Source organism: Microtus oregoni, unplaced genomic scaffold, assembly GCF_018167655.1.
Source record: "Microtus oregoni isolate MIOR12 unplaced genomic scaffold, Mior012 000009F_ref0000495, whole genome shotgun sequence".
Classification (NCBI taxonomy): Eukaryota; Metazoa; Chordata; class Mammalia; order Rodentia; family Cricetidae; genus Microtus; species Microtus oregoni.
The window spans coordinates 16,818,366-16,839,542 of NW_024543068.1; the positions used below are offsets into that span (position 1 = coordinate 16,818,366).

The 21,177-nt window shown below is 50.9% G+C and overlaps 1 protein-coding gene across 2 annotated transcripts in view; it reads right to left on the minus strand.

The window, feature by feature from the left end:
• Positions 1 to 3,048: 3,048 nt before the first annotated feature.
• The window catches only part of Galnt16 (polypeptide N-acetylgalactosaminyltransferase 16), an 84,646-nt gene continuing 66,517 nt past the window's right edge, over positions 3,049 to 21,177 (minus strand). For both annotated transcript variants that reach the window (XM_041658616.1, XM_041658614.1), the window contains 6 exons: positions 18,049 to 18,175; positions 15,577 to 15,669; positions 14,026 to 14,109; positions 9,819 to 9,960; positions 9,040 to 9,165; positions 3,049 to 5,202 (listed from right to left, as the gene is read on the minus strand). In XM_041658616.1, coding sequence (XP_041514550.1) covers positions 5,065 to 5,202; positions 9,040 to 9,165; positions 9,819 to 9,960; positions 14,026 to 14,109; positions 15,577 to 15,669; positions 18,049 to 18,175 — 710 coding nt within the window. In that variant the 3' untranslated portion in view covers positions 3,049 to 5,064. The remainder of the gene's footprint in view (positions 5,203 to 9,039; positions 9,166 to 9,818; positions 9,961 to 14,025; positions 14,110 to 15,576; positions 15,670 to 18,048; positions 18,176 to 21,177) is intronic.

The window sequence follows — 21,177 nt, forward strand, 5'->3', positions numbered from 1 at the left end:
TTCCCTATTAAGAGGGCTCTACCCACCTCCCATCTCTTTCTTTTTCTCTCTTTCTCTCTTTTTCTCTGTCTGTTTCTGTCTCTCTGTTCCTTTCTCTCTCCCTGTTTCTCTGCCTGCCCCCCCCCTCTTCTCTTCTCTTCTGCTTCTGTCCCCAGAGGTCAGTCTCCTCTTCCCCCTTTTTACACACTCTTTCCCCTAATAAAACCCCTCCATGTGAGTTCTGTAACAGTGTCTTTCTCTCTTGCATGTAGCTTTTGTTTTTTAAATTACAACACTAGGACCACACCCATTTACTAGAACCTGAAGGGACTCTGAACAGGTGGTCCTCACAAGGCCTTTACTGAAAGGTTTTTGGATGGCTTGAGGGGAGACCTAGGGAACAAGGAGCAAATCAGTTTTCGTGGACTTCTGGGTTACTCACCTCCATTCTCTTCACCCAGGGCTGTGAGGTCTCCTAGGCTTCCTTAAAGGAAAAGTGAAAACCACACCAAAACCAAAACAAACCAACACAAAGTCCAGCCCTGGAGAAATGATTACTAGTCCAGGTCTGGCCTCTGCAGCTTTCTTCCAGATCCTTCTGCGGGAATGGTCTGATCTGAGTCACCACTACATTGTGTGCACAGTCAAAGATGCCCAGGCTACCCAGCAAGGTGACCTTTGAATCCACCCTGGCTTCCCCTAGACCTACCCAGCCCAAGGTAGTCAGCACCCAGAAGGGAACCTGAAGCTGCTGGGAAGCATGGTTTTCAGAAGGCTAGAGTGTCTTGTTGGCTCACACCACCTTAGCAAAAGGGCCTGACAGAGAGCAGGTACTGTGTGTGTGTTTGTGTTCTCTTTACTGGCTACTCTACCAGCAGCTGTTGGCCAGGAGAACACAGCCTCTCCCCTGCTCCGTGACTAGGCCTTTGCTGAGCTCCTGGCAGGAAGGTCTTCTTACCATGAGAGAAGCTGCTTCTGGGAAAAGCAGTGACTCAGATCAGCACAGGCAGGGGACGCACAAAACACCAGAAAATGGTTGGGTGGGGATTATCTATCTATCTATCTATCTATCTATCTATCTATCTACCTACCTACATATTCCCCCCTTGTGTGTGTGTGTGTGTGTGTGTGTGTGTGTGTGTGTGTGTGTATGTATGTATGGATGGATGGATGAATGGATGGAGAACACAGTCCCTGCTCCATGGCCAGGTCTTAACTCTGGCAGGGATGTCCTCCTAACAGGAAAGAAGTTCTGGGTCCCCTCCCTCATGGAAGAACTGTGACTCAGACATCGGAGTGACTCACACAGGGGACAAACACCAGTACGAAATCATAGAGACATTGTGAACTCTAGCCTTTCCAGGTTTCCTTCACTGGTCCCTGGTGAAGAGGACCACACCCCCCCAGGGCTGTGACAGAGTCCTGGGGCCTCCTGATGGGCTGTGGTGCTGTCTGGATAATTTCTCACAGGTATAAATGAGGAGTGAAAAGAAGAGGCCATTGAAGACCAGAGGCCAGTGGCTGGGAGCACATTGGGAGGGAGCACTTGCGCTCCGTGCTCTGCGCCACAGCAGCCAATCAACAAACCAGTCTGGGGAACCAGACAGACAGAGAACTGACTCCAAATCCCAGGACCCAGGACCCAGCTTTCTGCTGGGCAAACAGGAGGTTGACCCTAACACAGACATGGCTCCTGTGTCCCCAGCCCTTGACTGTCCTGTAGGCTTCTGTGAGAACTGTGATTAATGGCCAGAAGCTAGCTGGGTGGGGTAGCTTGAATGAAAATGGCCCCCACAGATGCATAGGGAGAAGCGTTTTTGGAGGTGTGGCCTCATTGGAGGAAGTTGGGGGTGGGGCTTTGAAGTTTCAGAAGCTCATTTCAGGGCTAACAGCTCATGGTCTCTTCCGGCTGCCCACGGATCCAGATGTAGAATTCTCAACTACCTCTCCAGTACCAGGTCTGCTTACACACTGCCACGCTTCCCACTGTGACAATGATGGACTGAACCTCCAAACTGTAAGCCAGCCCCAGTGAAGTGATTTCCTTTATAGGAGTGGCCATGGTCATGGTGTCCTTCACAGCAATAAAACCTAACTAAGACACTAGGCTAACTAGTCAATGGTAGTTAGCCGGGCTCCCAGAGGGAATGGAAGGAGGACAAAGGGAGGACTTACAAACCCAAGAACTTCAAGGACCAGAGACGGGAGCCAGCTTGAGGGCTCTTCAGCCAGCCAGGGATTTGCTCTATGCCCTTTAGTCCCAGGAATTATTTTGAAGAATCCCAAGCTAGCTACCCTGAGGTGTGTGTGTGTGTGTATGTGTGTGTGGTGGGAGAGGGGTTGTTAGCTACACTCTGGCCCATCCACTGCAGTTTATTTATTTAATTTTATTTTGATTTTTGGTTGACACAAGGTTTCTTTGTATAACAACCCTGGCTGGCCCGGAACTTGCCTTCTTAGACCAAGCTGGCTCCGTCTCCCGAGTGCTGGGGATTTCCACTGCGGTATATGTGCACACCAAGTCCATATTTATTTTTATCTAGGTAGGCTCAACTTCTGATCACAGAAATGGTGGCGTTTGTCTATTGGTTTCCATGGAAACTGCAAGGTAGTGCATCTGCTACCCGATCAAGTCAGCCTAGGCTAGTGGGACTCTTTTAGAATGACGTTACTGTTTCTACTCAGGAAGACCGTCAAGTCTGAATGCTTTCCAGTGTACAGAGCAGGGGGAAAGGTGGGTCTGAGGGACGAGGATGGCTTCTGGGAAGAGAAAATTGTTGAAAGCATAGTGGGATGGCACTATCTATTCTGAGAAGACCTTGGGTTTCTATTTCTAGGCGCAGAAGGGCCTGTGTGAGGAAGCAAGGGACGTGGGCTCATCCTGACACGCTTCCTGGGTCCCACCTTCTGGCTCCCCTCAGAACAGCTGTCCCCAGCTAGAGGGGAGGCTTCACCTTGAATATGCTCAGTTTCATTCGCTCCTACAGGACAGGGACCTGATTCCCCTCTGGCAGTGGAAGCTAGCTGAATGCTTGCAGAATCCGAAGCAAAGGCACCGGCACACGCGGCCATGGAAGAAGTGATTTTATTCCAGGTGTGTTTCATAAAGACAGTGTCCTCCGGGACAGCTTAGTGGCACATGCTTTGGTCAAGAAGAAAAGCAAAAACAGAGCTGGACTGAGTCCCCACAATGGACAGCTGACAAGTGCAGAGCCCGGTCTGACCACAGGAAACGGCGAGAGGCCTTCTCAGAGCTGAGCAGAAGTTCGTAAGTTCACAGAGAGAGAGGCCCAGGTTCCCAGCCCTAAGGTCTACACTGAGCAGGGTCCAAGTCTCTAGGGAAGAGGCTCTGTCTCGGCCTCAGCTCTGCCCCTTGCTCTAGCAGGAGGATTCCCAGAGCTTCGTGGGATCCGAGGCCAGTTCTGCAGGAAGCAGTGTGTGTGAGAGTCATCAAAATAGGATGGGCGAAGCTTGGTCACCATGGTGAGAGGCCCCTGTGCTGAGCCAGGGGGTGATCACAGATTTGGCACGGAACTGCCGAGATGATGCTGGTGAGAGCCAGAGGTGCAAGGGAACTGCTGGAGAACCTTCCAGAGTGGGTACCGCAAACCAGGTTCTTGGCTCCTAAAACCTGGCGATGGCCAGGTCCAGCAGGGGCGGTGATGATGGGTGCTAGCGCTCGTTCAGAGCAGAGGAGCAGATCCTTTGGAAACCAGGAAGCAGGGAAAATCCAGGCTCCACCCCCAACTAGGAAACTGCATCTGTGCATACATATGCAAAACTTCCTATGAATGTGTGGCTGTCTGGTCTTTGAGAGACTGGGTGATCCTGGGTTAAAAGTGGCCTCCTTGGGCTGTCTTGCTTTGGGAGAAAGACCCCAAGAGTTCTGGTTACCAACTGTCTTTTTCCCAAGATTATACTGTGGAAGCCAGTGGTGGGGTGAGGGCTGGGATTCCAGGATGATACCTACGTGTTGTCTCGGTGTTCTCAGTAGCAAGAGAGGAGACAACAGGGAATTCTCGACACAGACAGAGCTACTAGCCGGCTTTGCAGTCCATTGCAACTGCTGGCGCTTGGAGAAGGGTCTGAGCGTGAATGAGGTTTGGCCTGGGTGACCTGGTTCCTACTGATTAAGAAACGGCTATACTCCAGAAATGGGGGGGGGTCCTATTCTGATGGGGCTACCATGCCCCATAATGCTGTGTTTACAGAGGCAAAGACCTTTGAAAGGGTGGGGGCTCTAAAACAGTCGGCGAGGACAAGGGTATTCCAGGGTGTATGACCAGGAGCCAGTTGGTGCAGACAGGGTACCAATTGGTCAAAGAGCCCCAAGCGTGAGGTCTTGGCCTGACATATAGCTAAGCAGAAGTGGAGTCTGCTTAATTAATTATGGCCGGATCCTTCTGCAGCCTCTTGCTAGATGTAGAGGGGCTGCAGGCATATGTCGGGCTGGGGGCCTGGGGCTAGCAAAGCAAGGACAGGATGATGTCCTGGAAAAAGAGCTCGTTTTTTGTCTGGCACTTCACGCTGCTTCTCCGGCTACGTTGTTCTCTGGACCCCCACCCTCATCTCCCAGGATGCATCCCTCCCTTACCCACCCACTGACCAAGCCCCTCAACCCTTCCTGTTCTCCAGCTGCCTCTGCCTTCAGCCTCGATGCATGCTGCCACATGTCCTCTTGTGTTGACCCTAGGCTAGCCCTGGGACCCAACGTGGCCCCTCTGTAGGCTTCCTGTCCTTGTCCCTGCTAGGCAACCAGGGGAAGGCCCACAAACCACCGTCTGGAGTTCCTAAAGGGCCAAGGGAGAAGACAAAGGGGCAGGAGCAGCTGCCAAATCTCTGCCCAGGACAGCTGCACACTAACCATCTCCTCTCCCAGGGTTAAGACTTGGGTGACACAGAGGGCACGGAGCATGCCCCACACCCTTCCCTGAACTACCTTTGGAGAAAAGTGTGGTAGGGGTGGGTACTGATGATCCGGTAGAAACATGAGGAGATGGGAAACAGCCCGCTTGACACGCCCCCACCCTAACCCCTTCCGGTCCCCAAGTCTCATGCAGACGGTACAGGAGGCTGGGGCTACCATCATGTGTGTGACAGCAGTTGCCATTGCTGGGCCTGGGCGTCTGCTTGACACTTGCTGGTCACCAGCTGGGCAGGTTTTGTCTCCAGGCAGAGGCCGCTGACAGAGTGCTGGATGAAAGAGCCTTTCCTTCTCCATTTCTGGGTGAAAGGAGGAGGGGGAAAGGAAGAAGAAAAGGATTACAAGCAGCAACATACGAGCTTACCCAGCATACACAAGGCTGCATGCTCCAAGCCCAACATTCGTTTCATGTGCACATACGTGATGCTGCATAGGCCTGGGACACGCCACGCTCAATATATTTATTTACTCATTATGTGTGTGTTCTGTGTGAGTGTGTGTGTGTAACTGTATGCATATGTACATATGTGAGAGTGCACATTCATAGAGGCCACAGGTTGATGGCAGTTGTCTCCCTCCATCACTCTATCTGATTTTTTGGTACAGGGTCTCTCACTGAGCATGAAGCTAATCGGTTCAGCTAGACTGGTCAGCAAGCTCCAGGGATTGCCCTGGGTCCTCCTCCCCAGGGCCGAGATTACAGGCTGAACCTGGTCTCCTATGTGGGTGCTGGGGATCCAGATTGAGGTTCTCATGATTATACAGCAAGCATGTTAGTCACTGTGCTGCCGTCTCCCCAGCCTTTATCACCCCCCATTTAAAGCAGACAGTGTCCCTCTCCGGGGCACTCACTTCTGTAGTATGGCACAAAGTTACTGCATAGATCAAAGGAAGCAACACTGACCACGGGCTGTGTCCAACCCAGAGTTGTGTTTTATCTGGCTTGCATGGTGTTATTTAAAATCCAGTTTAGCCATCACATAAAAATCTACACTTCCAGCTGGGCGTTCGTGGCCTATGTCTTTAATCCCAGCAGGCAGGAGGCAGAGGCAGGCGGATCTCTGTGAGTTCAAGGCCAGCCTGGTCTACAAGAGCTAGTTCCAGGACAGGAACCAAAGCTACAGAGAAACCCTGTCTCGGAAAAATCAACCCCTTTTCCTCCACCCAATCTACATTTCCTGTTTTTCTTTGGAGACAAGGCCCTAGGCTCTGTTTCTATCCGTTGGCTGAGCTGGGGCTCTCCCTTCTCTGCTTTAGGCAGGGCTCTTGCTCTCTGGCTCTCCAGGGTCCCAACCTGGTCTTGACTTTTCTATCCTAGCAGTTTTCCTACGAGTTCCCTGCAGGCACCTAGTGAATGAGCCCTGGTCCAGGCGAACCTCTTCTCCATGGGAGAAAAGGCTTTCGTCTTCCTGCAAACTTACATGCCTGGCCTGGCCTATAATCACGAGTCCTAGCACCTACACTCTCAAGGGGGATGCAGCCACCGCCTTTGCAGTCACGGCTTGGGCAGTGGGGTGAGGCAAGGAGACTCGGGTCCTCCTATGGTAGATCCTAGCATTTCCTTCTCCCAAGTCTGACAAGGTGAGGGGAGGAAGTTGTTCCCATAGGACATTTCAGAAGATGAAGCTGAGAGAGGATGGTGCGTTATCTGGGATATGGAGAAAGGATGAGAGGCCCAGGTTTCTAGGTTTGGAGGAGACTGCATGGCAACAGACGTTTTGTTTCTTGCCTTCTTTCCGTCCATGCAGTCATAGCCCTTTCCTTTATCCACCTTATCTTCCTAGGAGGCGGCAGGGCTCAGGACCATGAGACCGGAGCCCACAGTGAGACAGTCTGTGCTCACTGGGCAGCTAGGGGACAGAGATGAGCCGCATCATCTCATCTCGGAGATGGGACGGTGTTGTTCACATTAGCTTCCGCACGGACACCGGCATTTCCAGCTTCCTCGGACACGGGGCTGCCCTGACAGCCTCTCTCATTTAACTCCACTGGCCAAACCTCCAACAGTGTCAAGCTGGGAACGCTACGGTCTCTTTTCTTCCGGGGAGGGAGGGGGCTTCCCTGGCCTGTGGGGCTCAGGCTTAGTGCTGCCTTGGCACCAAGGTCTCAATAATATGGTGGCTCCTTTCATCTCTTTTACCAGGTTCCGTGAGAGCCAGACCGTGCTCTTCCGTCTTCCCTTCTTGTACATGATCTGTGCATTCCTTGGCATGGGGAGGTGATGAGCAAAGTGAATCACTCACTGGTAGGACTCTTACTTCCACCCAGAACTACTAGCCAGCCTTCCCCACCAACTCTCCCAGCCGCTCCGTTTCGAGCCTGTGAGGGTTCTGGCACTCTCCGGCCCCCCATTTGCAGATTCCTCTGGCAGGGCAGAAGCCCATTACTGTACGAGTGAGGAACCTGGGAACGGCTGAACTGGAGACTCCACTGCATCTTGTCTGACTCTCAGGAGCCTCAAGAACACGTGAAGCCCAACCGGCCTTGGTTGGAATCACAGCCAGTTTGGGACCTGGAAGGAAAGCCCAGAATCCAGAATGTACCGACAGCGACAGCGGAAGAGCTGTGAGCTGTTCATTGGTCCTCAGGACACCCAGAGTGCTGGGGAGGAGGGGCTGGCGGGGCTTTCAGGAACATAGCGTCTGCAGCTTGTGAACATAGGGGTCCTGGGATCAAACTCAGGTGTCAGGGTCGGCAGCAAGAGTCTCTAAAGCCCACAAAGTGCTTTTATAGAGAAGTCCTTGAGCGGGGGCTGCCTGAGAAGACACCAAGAAGCTCTGACCTTAACGCAGAGAAGGCGTTCGTGGGCATAAGGCTTTCCCCTCAGAATGGGGTTGAGGCTGCAGCTGATGGGCAGACTGCACCAGCCCCACCCCAGGAGAGAGCAGAAGCTGGACTGCATCTTGCAGGCTGAAAACAAGCTTAAGTGGCCAGCCAGTCCGTCCGGCAAGCAGGCTATAGAGCGCTTCCCCGCCTCTCCCACCCTGACTCTCATCCACAAAGGCTAGAAGGAGAGAACCTGGCTGCTTTTCCAAAACAGAATAGCAAACTTCCACTCACCCCTAAAGGCAAACAGAAGAGGCATTGGAGGAAAGCCTGCAGGCTCAGTCTGAGAGCCAGGCCTCCGCCCTCCACCCCTTCAGCGGGCTGTGTTACCATCAGGGTGGGCAAAGGAAGGGCTGCAGTGGGGAGAGGGAGCCCTTTGGACCTAGAAGAGCACAGCCGCAAAGAGAGGAGCTGACACCAGAAATCCAGTGTTTAGTGCTCTTGTCACTGGCTGCTGTATGCCCCAGGCAGGCAAGTGACAAATTCTTTCTTTCTTTCTTTTTTCTTTTCGAGACAGGGTTTCTCTGTAGCTTTGGACTCTCTGTAGCTTTGGAGCCTGCCCTGGAATGAGCTCTTGTATACCAGGCTGGCCTCAAACTCAGAGATCCACCTGCCTCTGCCTCCCGAGTGCTGGGATTAAAGGCATGCGCCACCACCACCCACCCATGACAACTTTTTTCTGAGCATCAGCTTCTGCTACCACAGATAAGCCTGAGCCGTTTCCTAGGATACACCTGAGGCTAGTAGTGTGAGCTTGCAAACAGCTGTCTCCGGACCTCAGACTCCCGGTGACCCAGCAGTCAAGAAACCCTTGCTATGTCTGGCTTCCATCTGGGGGCTCAGGAGTCACACTGACCTGGGTTTAAATCTTAGCTGGGTCCCCCCTTTCCCAGCTGTGGGAGCTGCTAACCTGTGCCTGGGGTGCCTGGGCACAGTAGGGCTAGCTGAGAATTGTCTTACCAGGTGGCTAGAGGAGGACACATAATGACCGTGAGTGTGAAACATGCAGCCCAGTCCGGGAGTCAGAACTAGCTCTTATTTGAGCACTGTAGTTGCTGTCGAGGGCTGGGCAAGCAGCATTAACAAGACAAATTGCTCCTGCCCTCAGACTGGCAGGACTGATGTTAAACAAATGCTTAGCTTCTGTGTCTGCTCATGAGTGAAAGGATAGGGAGGCCTGAGAGGATGCTGGGGGCTCCTCGGATCTTCCTTCTAGAGAGCTTATCCGAGAGTGCACCCCTCAAGTGGGGACTCCCTGCTCAGTGTCCCTTGGGGCTCTTGGCCATCTGTGCCCGGCGGTGGAGGCTTACCTGCATGCTTTCTTTAGGGTTACACTCTTGCAGTATTACTGGGGACCCAGGGGAGGACATTAAGGTGGAGGTAGCAGCCAGGCATCTCCCTTCCTGCTCGATGAGGTGGTCGCTGAACAGCCATGCCTGCAAGACAAAGGACAGCTCTGGATGGACGGATACGGGTAGACAGGTGGTTAGGGGAAGAGACTGGGGACTTTTTCAGACTTTTTATGAATAGCTGTAGAAATTAAGGGAGAGTATTCATTACACAGTTTCAATCTTTGCTTCTTGTTTGAAAATGTCCATAATCAAATATGAAGATGAGGAAGCTCAGTTGGAACCAGCCACAGGGCAGTCAAGGGGGCTCCGGGGAATGCTGGAGATAGGGAGGAATGAAGGGACAGAGGACCCAGCCAGGCCCACGATGGGGTCTTCACAACCTGTTCTAGAGCTGATGTGGGTGTGGCACTCATGCATTTGCTACGTGCACAAAGTCCCGGAGACCCACAGCCCATCACACTCATCCAAGCTGCACTCCAGAATAGAACCAAGAAGCATTTCTTCCTTTAGAAGAGAAAATAAGGGACACAGGGCTGGAAAGGGATGGGCATGCGGCAGGAGCAGAGTGTGGGGAGCCCTGGGAAGGAGGTTTACTGAGGGTGCAGACAACAGCAATGAGCAGAGAGACGTCCTGACTCCATTCATGGCCAGGGTCCTTTAGCCCTACTCGAGAGCCCTAGGCAGCTCACCTTGGCAGACCCTCTACAGATCCCCATTCCCAGCAGGAGATCACTCACCTGGGCTGGTGGAGGGCTCTTAGCAGACCCTCTGCAGATCCCCATTCCCAGCAGGAAATCACCAGCTGCATTCGGACCCTGGGATTCTAAGCAGTTGACGCCTTGCTTAATAGCCCCAGGGAGCTCTTCCTTTGCTGGGATCCTGAGGAGAAAGGCAGGGTCAGGCTGCGTCTCCGCCCACACTAGCTTACCCACTCCTTCCTCCAGAGGGCAGCACATGGTCACAGAGGTCTCTGTGACTGGCAGGACTGGTTGAGGGGGGAGAGTGGAGGGAGGATGGAGGTGGGGATGGTGGATGGTGAGTGGGATTAAAAGAAGAAGGAGCAGCCTCAGCTCTGATAGGTTCTTATGGGAGTCCCAGGAACACAGGGGACCCCCCAGAGAGGACACTCAGGCCTGACTCATAGCTGATACCTGGGAACCTAAAGGTAACATCAACATCCAACCTCAAAATAACAGGGAAAGAATGATTTTGGAGCAGCTAACTGAAAGTGCCCAAACATGCACATATATTCATTCTCACTATAATTAAATGATGCGTGTTAGAGAGGAATCACTATTTGTGTCTCACATATTTGTGTGTGAATATGTGTATGTGTGTTTTAAATAATGCCCTGTGTTGGTGACGCCCATGAGGCTGTATCTTGTCCTACTCCACCAGTTGAGAGCATAAATTAGTTCAAGTTTGGGAGGACAATGTGGAATTAAGAATCAAAGTCCTTAAATGTGTATGTCTTTGACCTAAGAATACCAGTTTAAGAAATTTATCCCATTGTGTGTGTGTGGGGGGGGGGCAGGGTAGAGAGATGGCTCAGCAGTTAAGAGCACTGGCTGCTCTTCCAGAGGACCTGAGTTCAATTCCCAGCACCCACATGGCAGCTCACAATTGTCTGTGACTCCAGTTCCCAGGGATCTGGCAACCTCACACAGACATATATACAGGCAAAACACCAATGCACATAAAATAAAAATAAATTATTAAAAAAGAAGAAGAACCTGTTCTTTAAAAAAAAGAAGAAGAAGAAGAGCTGGGTGGTGGTGGTGCACGCCTTTAATCCCAGCACTGGGGAGGCAGAGGCAGGCGGATCTCTGTGAGTTCGAGGCCAGCCTGGTCTACAAGAGCTAGTTCCAGGACAGGCACCAAAGCTACAGAGAAACCCTGTTTCGAAAATAAAAAAGAAGAAAGAGGAGGAGGAGGAGGAGGAAGAGGAGGAGGAGCCTCGGGGAGCTTCCAGGCAAGTGCAGGAGGAGGAGAAGGAGGAGGAGGAGAAGCAGCAGCAGCAGCAGCAGCAGCTTATTCCACGGGAGTAAGCTCGTTTGTCCAAAGATCTTTGTATCAGAATGACTGATGCTAAACTGCTGGACGTTCTGGTTATCCAACAGCTGGGGTGGGCTAGCTACATCCATATGCTAAACTGCTGGACGTTCTGGTTATCCAACAGCTGGGGTGGGCTAGCTACATCCATAGGATAGAAACCTTGCACCTGTTCCAAATGACTGTGAAAGAAAGCCTGGAAATGCTTGCTCACCCTGCTGCTGAGGTAGGCTTCAAGCTATCACATTATTAAGACATCTCATGAGCCTGGGGAATGCGTGTACACATGTGCACACACACTGATAACCTCTGGCTAGCACACCTAGGGAGGCTGCCATCTCCAGCCGACCTGCTGTGGGAATGCTCGTGAATTATGCATCCATTACAAAGCATCAGGGAACCGGGAGTGCTCAGAATCTGACCCCAGGCCTGATGCTCCCTGATCCTTAGTACCTCTGTCCAGAGAGAGCCTGGACCCTGGGAGGGGACATGGCTGCCACTCCTTGATGTGCAAACCCTTGCAGTATCTCAGCCAAAGCAGGTCTTCCCCAGGCTGTTCAAGAGCCCATGAACCTCAAAACTGTTTTATTCTTGGGGAGCCTTGGAGAGCTCCCTCCACTCCAGCTCATGTTCCCTGGACTCCCCTCAGAACCAGAGTTCTAGCTGGCCAAGATGGCAGAGGTCCTCATCTTCCGCAGCTGCCTGACTCAGCAAGTCAGTCTGTCCTGCTTAAGGTGGTGCTCTGTGCCTCCCTCAGTGACCCTCCTCTAAGCAGGGCAGCCATTAGATCTCACAATGCCTTCGCAGAAATAGCAGTAATGTCCACTTCTCAAGTCGCCTTGCTTCTGTCTCTTAGGAAGTGGTTACAGCATGCTGTTTTGGTTAGGACGCTTCCTGCCATCCGCTGGAGTTATTGTACTGCGTCTACAACGGCCGCTATGTGACTAGCACCCTTCTAAAGGCGTGATTCAGTCACACTGCTGTTCCAGACCGTCTTAATAAAAGCGGTGAATTAGCAGCCACCGAGGCCGGCTGAAGCCAGACCTGGACACAAAGCAGAGCTGTGGCAGGCCTGGCAATGTGGAAGCTCTTTTGTCCTCCTCAGACTCCGTGGTGATCACCTGAGACACGCAGGCAACCTAAGGATCCTCGATATGGAGGGACATTGCCAGCAATCTGACCCACCTGTGACCCCTCAACCTTTGACCTGGAGCCGAGTCAGATAGATAGGAAGGGACCATGGAACCAGCAATGGGGGGATAGTCTCTATTTAACATTGCACACTTAATATGTTGCTCTGTCCTGGGATGGATCCAGGTTTGGGGTAGAGCGCTTCTTCCTCTGAGATGGAGGTCTGGGGTGTGGAGGGGAAGGACACATTTCCATCTCCCCAATATCCCTCCCCATGGGCTCCTCAGCTCCCGCTGGCCAACCAAACATAGGAACCTCGACAGTGGTTGAAACGCTGCTACTCTCTCTTCCTCCATGTCTCAGAAGTGCCACACGAATGAGCATGTGCCCCTCGCACTCAGGATGCTCCCTTGCTGCATTCTCAAGAGTCAGTGTCCCCCACTTCTCAGCCAGGGGCAAAGTGACTGAGGCTTGCCAGCTTGCTTCCAAAGAGGCTGATGTAGCTTGGATTGTTCCGGAATTTCTTCGAAATTTCCGGTAGTCGGTTTGGGCTTACTGCTTTCCAGGCAGACTGTATCTAGCACTTTGAGCTGTATCATCTGGGTTCGCCATCTAGCTATTTTTCCAGGACTTCACTGCAACCTAACAGCGGGAACTTTCCAGGCAGTAGCTAAGCCCTTGGAGGACAGAGGTTCCTTCCTCTCCTTGTAGAACTTGTCGGTAGTGAGGGGTGGAGTGCCCCAGAAAGCCAAGACAACATCATGAGAGAAAGGAGCAACAGAGGATGGACAGCCCCTCAGGGGACTGTTCTAGAAGGAGGGGGCTAACTCCAGACACTCCCCAGTCTCGCCCACTAGAATTTATTTGTCTACGGTGTTCCTTTGAAAAGACGCTTGCCCAGTGACTATTTTGTGATGGGCGGTATACTAGAGGAACTCCACAAACCAAACTGGAGGTGGCTTCTGCCTCCGGGAGCTTCTAGGCAAGTGCAGGAGGTCACATTAACTTAACCAGGTAGGGGTGCATGAAATGCTGATGTAGCCCCCCCCCCCCCAGGAAAGCCAGGGAGGGATGTGCTCTCAATTTAGTGTTCAGACAAAGTGTCCCTGAGGAGGGTACAAATGCGTCAAAATCTAAAGAGGGCGAGGAAATGAACCGTGTGACCAAGACACCAAAAAGAATTTAGAGTCGGGAAGAAGGAACCTGGGTGGCTCAACCCCTGTCACAGTCCACAGTCTGGTCCTTTCTTTCCCTTCAGAGCCCACACAGCCACAATCCCATTTGCATTTTGCTCCCTCCTTGCTACAGCAAACGCTTCCCTGTGTTGTCTTCAGTCTCTGTGATTACATACTAATGGATGCATAATATTTGTTTCAATGGATGGATCCGTGATCCACTGGGCCGGCCTAAGTGTTAGCAGCTTCTCATTTTCCCCCAGCAGACTGGCTCGCAGGGTCTGCGGTCAACAGCTCTGCACTCTGATGACTTTATCTCCTTGGGATGAGCTTCCAGCAGAGAGAGACCAGGGTCAGAGGTGACTGAAAGCAGCCTGGCCTCGGCTGCATAATGCAGCGTTGTTTTCCTAGGGAGACAATATCCATTTCTAGTCCGGGAGCCAGGCTGGTAAAAATGTAACTCTATCACGCCTGACTGATAGCTCAGGGCAATGCCTCCTCTGTTCCCTCAGAGCCTTCGAGGGAAGATGAACGCTGGGGCATCGCGGGCCACTGGGCCTCAGCCCTGGAAGGGGGCTGCACTCACGTGAGCTCGGGGTAGACATTCTCCAGGTACCAGCGGAAGGACTTGCAGTCCAGCTTCTTCCTCTGCTCGATCCGTGTGGCCACGCTGAATGGGGAAAAAAAAAGGCGGGAAAGGGCCCAGATGTGGGGAGGAAGGCCCCATGGGACCTCAGAGGAGACTAGTCCCCACTTCCCACATATCTCAGGCAACGAACCCCCAGTTCTCCTGTGTCCCGTGCCCTCCTTTTAATTCCCGCCTGAGTTCGCAGGGGCCACACAGTCCTCACTCAGTCTCTTACTCCTAGGGGCTCCTGTTAGCATGTATAAACTGTCCTCTTTTGGTTTCCTTTTTTGCAGAGGGCAGAGGATTTCATCAACCCCCAGTTTAGGAGACAGGATCTAACGTGAACATCTTTCAGGAGTTGGCAGGTCACGACCTTCAGATGTGCCATTGGGACGTCTGCTTCAATCTCCTTGCCTTCTTTAGTTACACCAACCGCAAAGGCCACTGAGGACCCAGGGAGTCACCTCTGCGAGTAAACGGGAATGCTACTGCTAACCTTGGACTTTTGTGAGGACCAAAAGGGGATGTGGAGTGCTTAGCCCAGGGTAGATCCTCAATAAATGCTAAAAGAAGTAGGGCGTGGCTTGTTCTTTTCTTTTTAAGGATAGAAGATACACTGGGCAGTGGTGGCGCACGCCTTTAATCTCAGCTCTTGGGAGGTAGAGACAGGTGGATCTCTGTGAGTTTGGGGCTAGCCTGGTTTTCAGAGCCAGTTCCAGGACAGGCTCCGATGCTACACAGAGAAACCCTATCTCAAAAAACCAAAAAGGAAGGAAGGCAGGGAGGAAGGAAGAAGCAAGCTAGATAGAAATAAACAGAGGAGGGGCGATTCGTTTGCAATTGCTCACAAGCGATGCTTCCAAATTTTCTGATGACAACATTAACAAGGAGGTCTGCACATCTTACATCCTATAGATGGACACACGGATGGCTGCACATCCATACACAATGAAAGGCGTTTCATAAAACAATACTTACCGTAGATTGCAATCACGTCTGATTTTCTAGTCTGTTCAGCCCTAAACTCATCTATGGCGTCTTTCTCATCCTTTTTTTTTTTTTTTAACAATGTTGATTGATGATTCACAATTGATTTCATAGTCCATCCACAGTTTTGAAATGCTTTAACTAGACACTAGTCATGACAGGCCATGACAGGAAAGTAAGCTGACAGATGTCAGGTTTGGATGGGTGGGGGGCAAACCTGCACTGTCCTTGGCAGACAACCCTGTCATAGCTACCTCGGCTTCTGCTCTTCCTGGAGGTAGCTCTGGATGGGCTACGCTTTAACCTTCATGGAGAAACTTCTCATCTGTCTCTATGAATTGTAGGCCTAGGATTTTGTCCATGCCACTCCCTCCCTCCCTGAGCCCAGAGAACCCAGAAGAGCCAGAACCTGGTTACTATGGAGACAGTCCAGCGTAGGCTGTTCAGTGTGCACCTACTTTATATTTTCTGGGCTCTGCGAACATGAGTGGAGGGAGGCAAGCGGGATTTGCAGGGACCCACCTGCCAAAGGCCTTCCCGATGGCGGAGGGCCGGGCCTCATAGTAGTACTGCTTGTACTCATCCATCCACACCTCCGCAGTACGTTTCGTGTTCCTACAAGCAGGGAAAGGAGAACCAAGTTACCAGACCTGGGAAAGAGTGGAGGGAGGTTCTTAGTTTCTAAATGTGGTGCTGGGGGCTGAACCCACAGCCTCTTGTCGGCTAGGCAGGCACTCCACCACCTAGCTGTAACCATGGGCCTCTTTTACTTTTGTTGAGATATGGTCTCAATTAGCTACCTACGCTGGTCTTGAACTCAATCTGTAGCACTTGTGGGCCTTGAAACTTGAGGTAGCTGGGACCACAGGCCTGTGCTATCAGGCATGACTGCTTATCAATTAACAAGATATGCAAAAGAGCTCACCAACACCAGCTAAACTGGGAAGGAACAGGCATAGGACCAAACTAGTCCCTCTGAATGTGGCTGACAGTTGCATGGCCGGGGCAGACTGAGGAGCCACTGGCAGTGGCACCAGGATTTATCCCTATTGCTTGTATTGGCTTTTTGGGAACCTATTCTCTTTGGATGGATACCTTGCTCAGCCTAGATATAGTAGGGAGGGCCTTGGACTTCAAAACAATGTGCCTTCTTATCCTCTCTGAGGAATGGATGGGGAGTGGGGTGGGGGTATATGGAGGGGATGGGAGGAGGGGAGGGAGTGGGAACTTGAATTGGTACTTATAATGAAAAAAGATTTCTTTCTTCTTTCCTTCCTTCCTTCCTTCCTTCCTCCCTCCCTCCCTCCCTTCCTTCCTTTCTTTTTAAATATACACACAAGAAAAAGAAGATGTGTTCCCTGCAGTAGAGCAATGAGAATCCCGGAAGTACAGGCCAACAGCAGCGGCTGGGGTGAAGCGAATCACCCCGCGTGTCTGGAGGGTGATCCGTCAGGACCTGCGACAGGCTTGCCGCTCAAAGCAATCTGTCCTATTGAAAGACTATTACGTGGGCAAAAGGGACACACACAGGAATGGTTGCTTAACAAAACGCTGACAGCTAAATAAATGCTCTTCAAGAGGAAAATATTTCTGTACAACAGAGAGTGACACAGCCCTGAAAGAATGCCGAGGCTGCTAATACTGAGCAGAAGGATGGCCGTGGTATAGTGCCGGAGAGCCAGGCTGCCAGAAGAGTGCACGACATCAACCTGCTAACACAAGCCTATGGAGGGCGTGGGGTCTCTGTGTACAAGCTACACACAAGAATGTATCTAACATTCTGACACCACAGAGCAGCAACCTCCTAAGAGCACGCAGTTCTATTGAAAGGCTTTAATGCTAAGTTTACCAGGAGTTGCTGTTGAAGAGATGAGTGGGCAAATAGGAGAAATAAGGAGTGGAGGTGACTTTCACTTTCTTCCTCAATACTATAGTTATCAAAAATATGACACAGAAATATCTGCATATAGAAGTTGGTGTTGGTCCTGCCTGAGTGTTTGCACTAAATCTATATGACTTTGACTATAAAAATGGTATGTAAGGGGACTAGGCAGATAGCTTGTTGCTCTTACAGAGGGTTCAGTTCCCAGCACCCACATGATGGCTCATAACTATCTATAACTCTAGTTTCAGGGATCTGGCATCTTCTTCTGGCCTCTTCAAGCACTGGGAATGAACGTGGTACCCACACATACACTGGGCAAAAACACTTATACACAACTATATATACATATGGGGTGAGATGCCAGGCGGTGGTGACACACGCCTTTAATCCCAATACTCAGAAGGCAGAGGCAGGTGGCTCTCTATGAGTTTGAAGTTAGCCTGGTCTATAGAGGGAGCTCCAGCCAAGGCTATACAGAGAAACCCTATCTCAAAAATCCCCTCCCTAAAGGGGGGGGGGTGAGAAAAGTCGAACAAAACTTTAGATCATGAATTAATCAGATGTGGAAATCATTGCTCCAGTGCAAACCAGCATGCTAGATGGGGGAGGACGAGGGGAAAAAAAACCATGTCCTTAGCAGGGGATGCATACTCAGAACAGTTCCTTCTCCTCCTAACTCCTACATCAGGACCATGGGTCATGGGATGGTCTTCCAGGACACCGCTCACTCTCCTGTGAGACCAAGTGTACTCTGTGACTGGGAACATGGTCAGATCTCAGGTCAAGTTTATGTGGGGGCACTGGAAACCATGACCAACAATGGAGGTTCAGTGAGGACCGCAATATATTGGTCACTTGACCATTTGTCCAAGACTTGCTGACAAAGGGAATCAAGACAAGAAAGATCTAGGGGCCATGATCCAATTTCATCCTCTACCCTCAGAAATATCCAAAATGTCAGACCTGAGGCAGCAAATGGAGAAACTAAGGCCTGCTTAGTTTGGACAGGTGGGCATCCCAAAGGCACACAGACCATGAATAACTAGTTAGGGGTATCTACAGTGAGGGAACCCCATGTTTCCTCCAGGGTGGTTCCCATTTGGACCTACCTGATGTAGGTGAGGGCATTGCCCTCGGGAAAGTTGTAGGGGTGCCGCTTCCTGAAGACATGGCCCACGCGGCTGCAGGGTATAATCTCCAGGCTACCACCGCACATCCATACCCTGAAGGAGAGTTCTGCAGAAGATGACAGTGTCAGGAGAAGGAGAAGGACTCTTTCAGGTGATGGTGGGAAGGTGGAAAGGGGATGGGTTTCTTTCTCTTTGGCGTTTTCTTGAATGTATATGCTGGGATGTGAGCTCTTGTTGCAAGACAAAATGGGGTGGTTACACTCCTTTACACGTTCATGTCATGTAGGCACACATCCAGGTGCATATACATGACACAGATGGACAGACAGACAGACACACACACACACACACACTCCCTGTGCCTGAACCCCAGGAGAGCAGTGGAGAAAGCTTTGAAGTAACACAGAGGAGAAACACACCAAATGGCAGCATCGTCTCTAGCCCATGGCTCCAGCTCCAGCTCCAGCCAAACACGAGTTAGGAAGACCTGGCTTGCTGGCTGATCAGATCTGAGCACCTCCGAGGGCCACCAACGGAACTTCAGACTGCTCTAGAGGTACCAGGCTGGCCCAGGCCTGCCTTTAGGCTCAGGGAGTCTGCACCAAGCTATTCCTGGCCTTCCTGAGCTGCATTCCTTCTAAGGTAGTGGTAGAGTCGTAAGTCTTAAGTGACTAAGGTCCCCACTGGTGTCCAGAGACGCAGGAAGGGGCCACTCCACTTCCCAGAAGGACTTCACTCTGTTACCTGCTTACCAATATTTTTTCTCACCCCACCTGACTGAGTCTTAGTCTCGCTTCTGACTCTCTACTTTCTTTATATTAATTCTCCAGGTGAATACTCTGTGGTGCTAAAATATCTCTTTCCTTGCACAGAAAATCCACAATTTACAAAAAAAAGAGGGGCTAGAGATATGGCTCAGTGGTCACTTTCTGCTCTTCAGAGGACCTGAGCTCAGTTCCCAGCACCCACATCAGGTGGATCATAGCTGCCAGTAACTGCAGAGTCAGAAGATCTGATGTCCTCTTCTAGACTGTTGGCACGTCACTTACCACCCCCACCCCCACTAAAAAAATAAAATAATTAAAGAGAGAGAGAGAGAGAGAGAGAGAGAGAACGAGACGTTGATTCCAAGCATGGTAACGCACACCATTAATCCCAGCACTCAGGCAGAAGCAGGTGTGCATTCTAGGCCAGCCTGGTCTATAGAGTGAGTTCCAGGTCAGCCAGGGCTACGCAGAGAAACCCTGTCTTAAAAAAACCAAAAGAAAGCCGGGTGGTGGTGGCGCATGCCTTTAATCCAAGCACTCGGGAGGCAGAGGCAGGCGGATCTCTGTGAGTTCGAGACCAGCCTGGTCTACAAGAGCTAGTTCCAGGACAGGCACCAAAGCTGCAGAGAAACCCTGTCTCAAAAAAAAAAAAAAAAAAAAAGAACGAAAGTGTTAGATCCAGTGTGAAGCTCTACAGCATCAGAATGGATGTTTTAACGTCATAGAAGCTCAGTGAGAAGTACAGATGTTGGGTCTAACGTCCCAGAAGTTCATGGAGAGGTACAGATGTTGGGTCTAACATCACAAAAGTTCATGAAGAGGTACAGATGTTGGGTCTAACATCACAGAAGTTCATGAAGAGGTACAGTGTTGGGTCTAACATCACTGAAGTTCATGGAGAGGTACAGATGTTGGGTCTGCTAATCTTGATGTGTATGCACAAGTCCTTTACAGTAAAGTTTTAATGGGGAGTTATGTTGTGGTCCCTGACAGGCCTGGGGCTCTTACTGGCACAGGTCTCCCAAGGACCTGTACTGGCCATGGTAATGGATTTCCTTAGGTCTGCCCTAAACTGCCATGCACCCATCCTCTTCCCCAACCAGAAATTTGCAGCTAGCCTCAGGGGCTGAGGTTTAGAATTGGGGATAGATAACTAACTTTGTTATGTTAGCAAGGACACCTTGTCTCACTCAACCCATATTGACCATACTTGTTACAAATTATTTTCTACAATGGCGATGGCAGCATCACCCATTTATTAAGCACTTACTGTGTACCATAACGTGAATGTCTGATTCTCACAGTAATCCAGAAGTCAAACTATTATCTATCTTTTCTTCATTTTCCTCATCCTTCTCCTTCCCCTTCCCACCTCCTTCCTTTTTTTTTTTTTTTTTTTTTGGTTTTTTGAGACAGGGTTTCACTGTAGTTTTAGAGCCTGTCCTGGAACTAGCTCTTGTAGACCAGGCTGGCCTCGAACTCACAGAGATTTGCCTGTCTCTGCCTCCCAAGTGTTGGGATTAAAGGCATGTGCTACCATCACCCGGCTTTTCTTCCTTTTTTGAGATAAGGTCTTGCTATATATCTCCATGCAGCCTGTAGCCCAAACTGGCTTTAAACTCTCAGCAATTCTCCTGCTTCAACGATAATACTTAGGTTACCGTGTGTACCACTTTTCCTTGTTTTATTTGAGATGGGATTCATGTTGCTCAAGCTGGTCTTGAACTGGATTCAAGAGGTCCTCCTGCCTCACCCTCTCTGTGCTGAGACAGACGTACACATCCCTGAACCCAGCTCTGTTTTTTTCTTTTTTTAAAAAGCCTCTCCAAAGTCACTGGCTCACTAAACTGCAACATTGCAATATAAAGTCCACACTCTGTCAAGCAAGCCACCACTGTTTTCTTTCTCTCTCTGACTTGTATGTGTGTGTGGCATGCATATGTTTGCCCCTGTATGGGCACAGTGGTATAGGTGCCTGTGTATGGGCACGTGGGTGGGCACATGCGCATGGGGGCCAGTGGTTGAGCTCAGCAGTCTTCTTCCATGCTCTCCAACTTACTCACTAAGACAGGGCTTCTCAATGATACCAGGGCTACCCAGCTTGCTCCAGGCATCCCACCTCCATTTTTCAAGGACTGAAATTGCATGTGGGCCACTGCACCCACTTGGTATTTATGTGGGCTTTGGGGATTTGAACTCTGGTCCTCAAAGATGCATGGCAAGCACTTTGAGCACTTCGCAGCACTCGAGTGAAGTTCTTCAGTTCCTTTGGCAAATGTGAACTGAGCATCTTCCATGTGTCATGCACTGTTCTAGAGTCCCTTACATGTACGTGTGCACA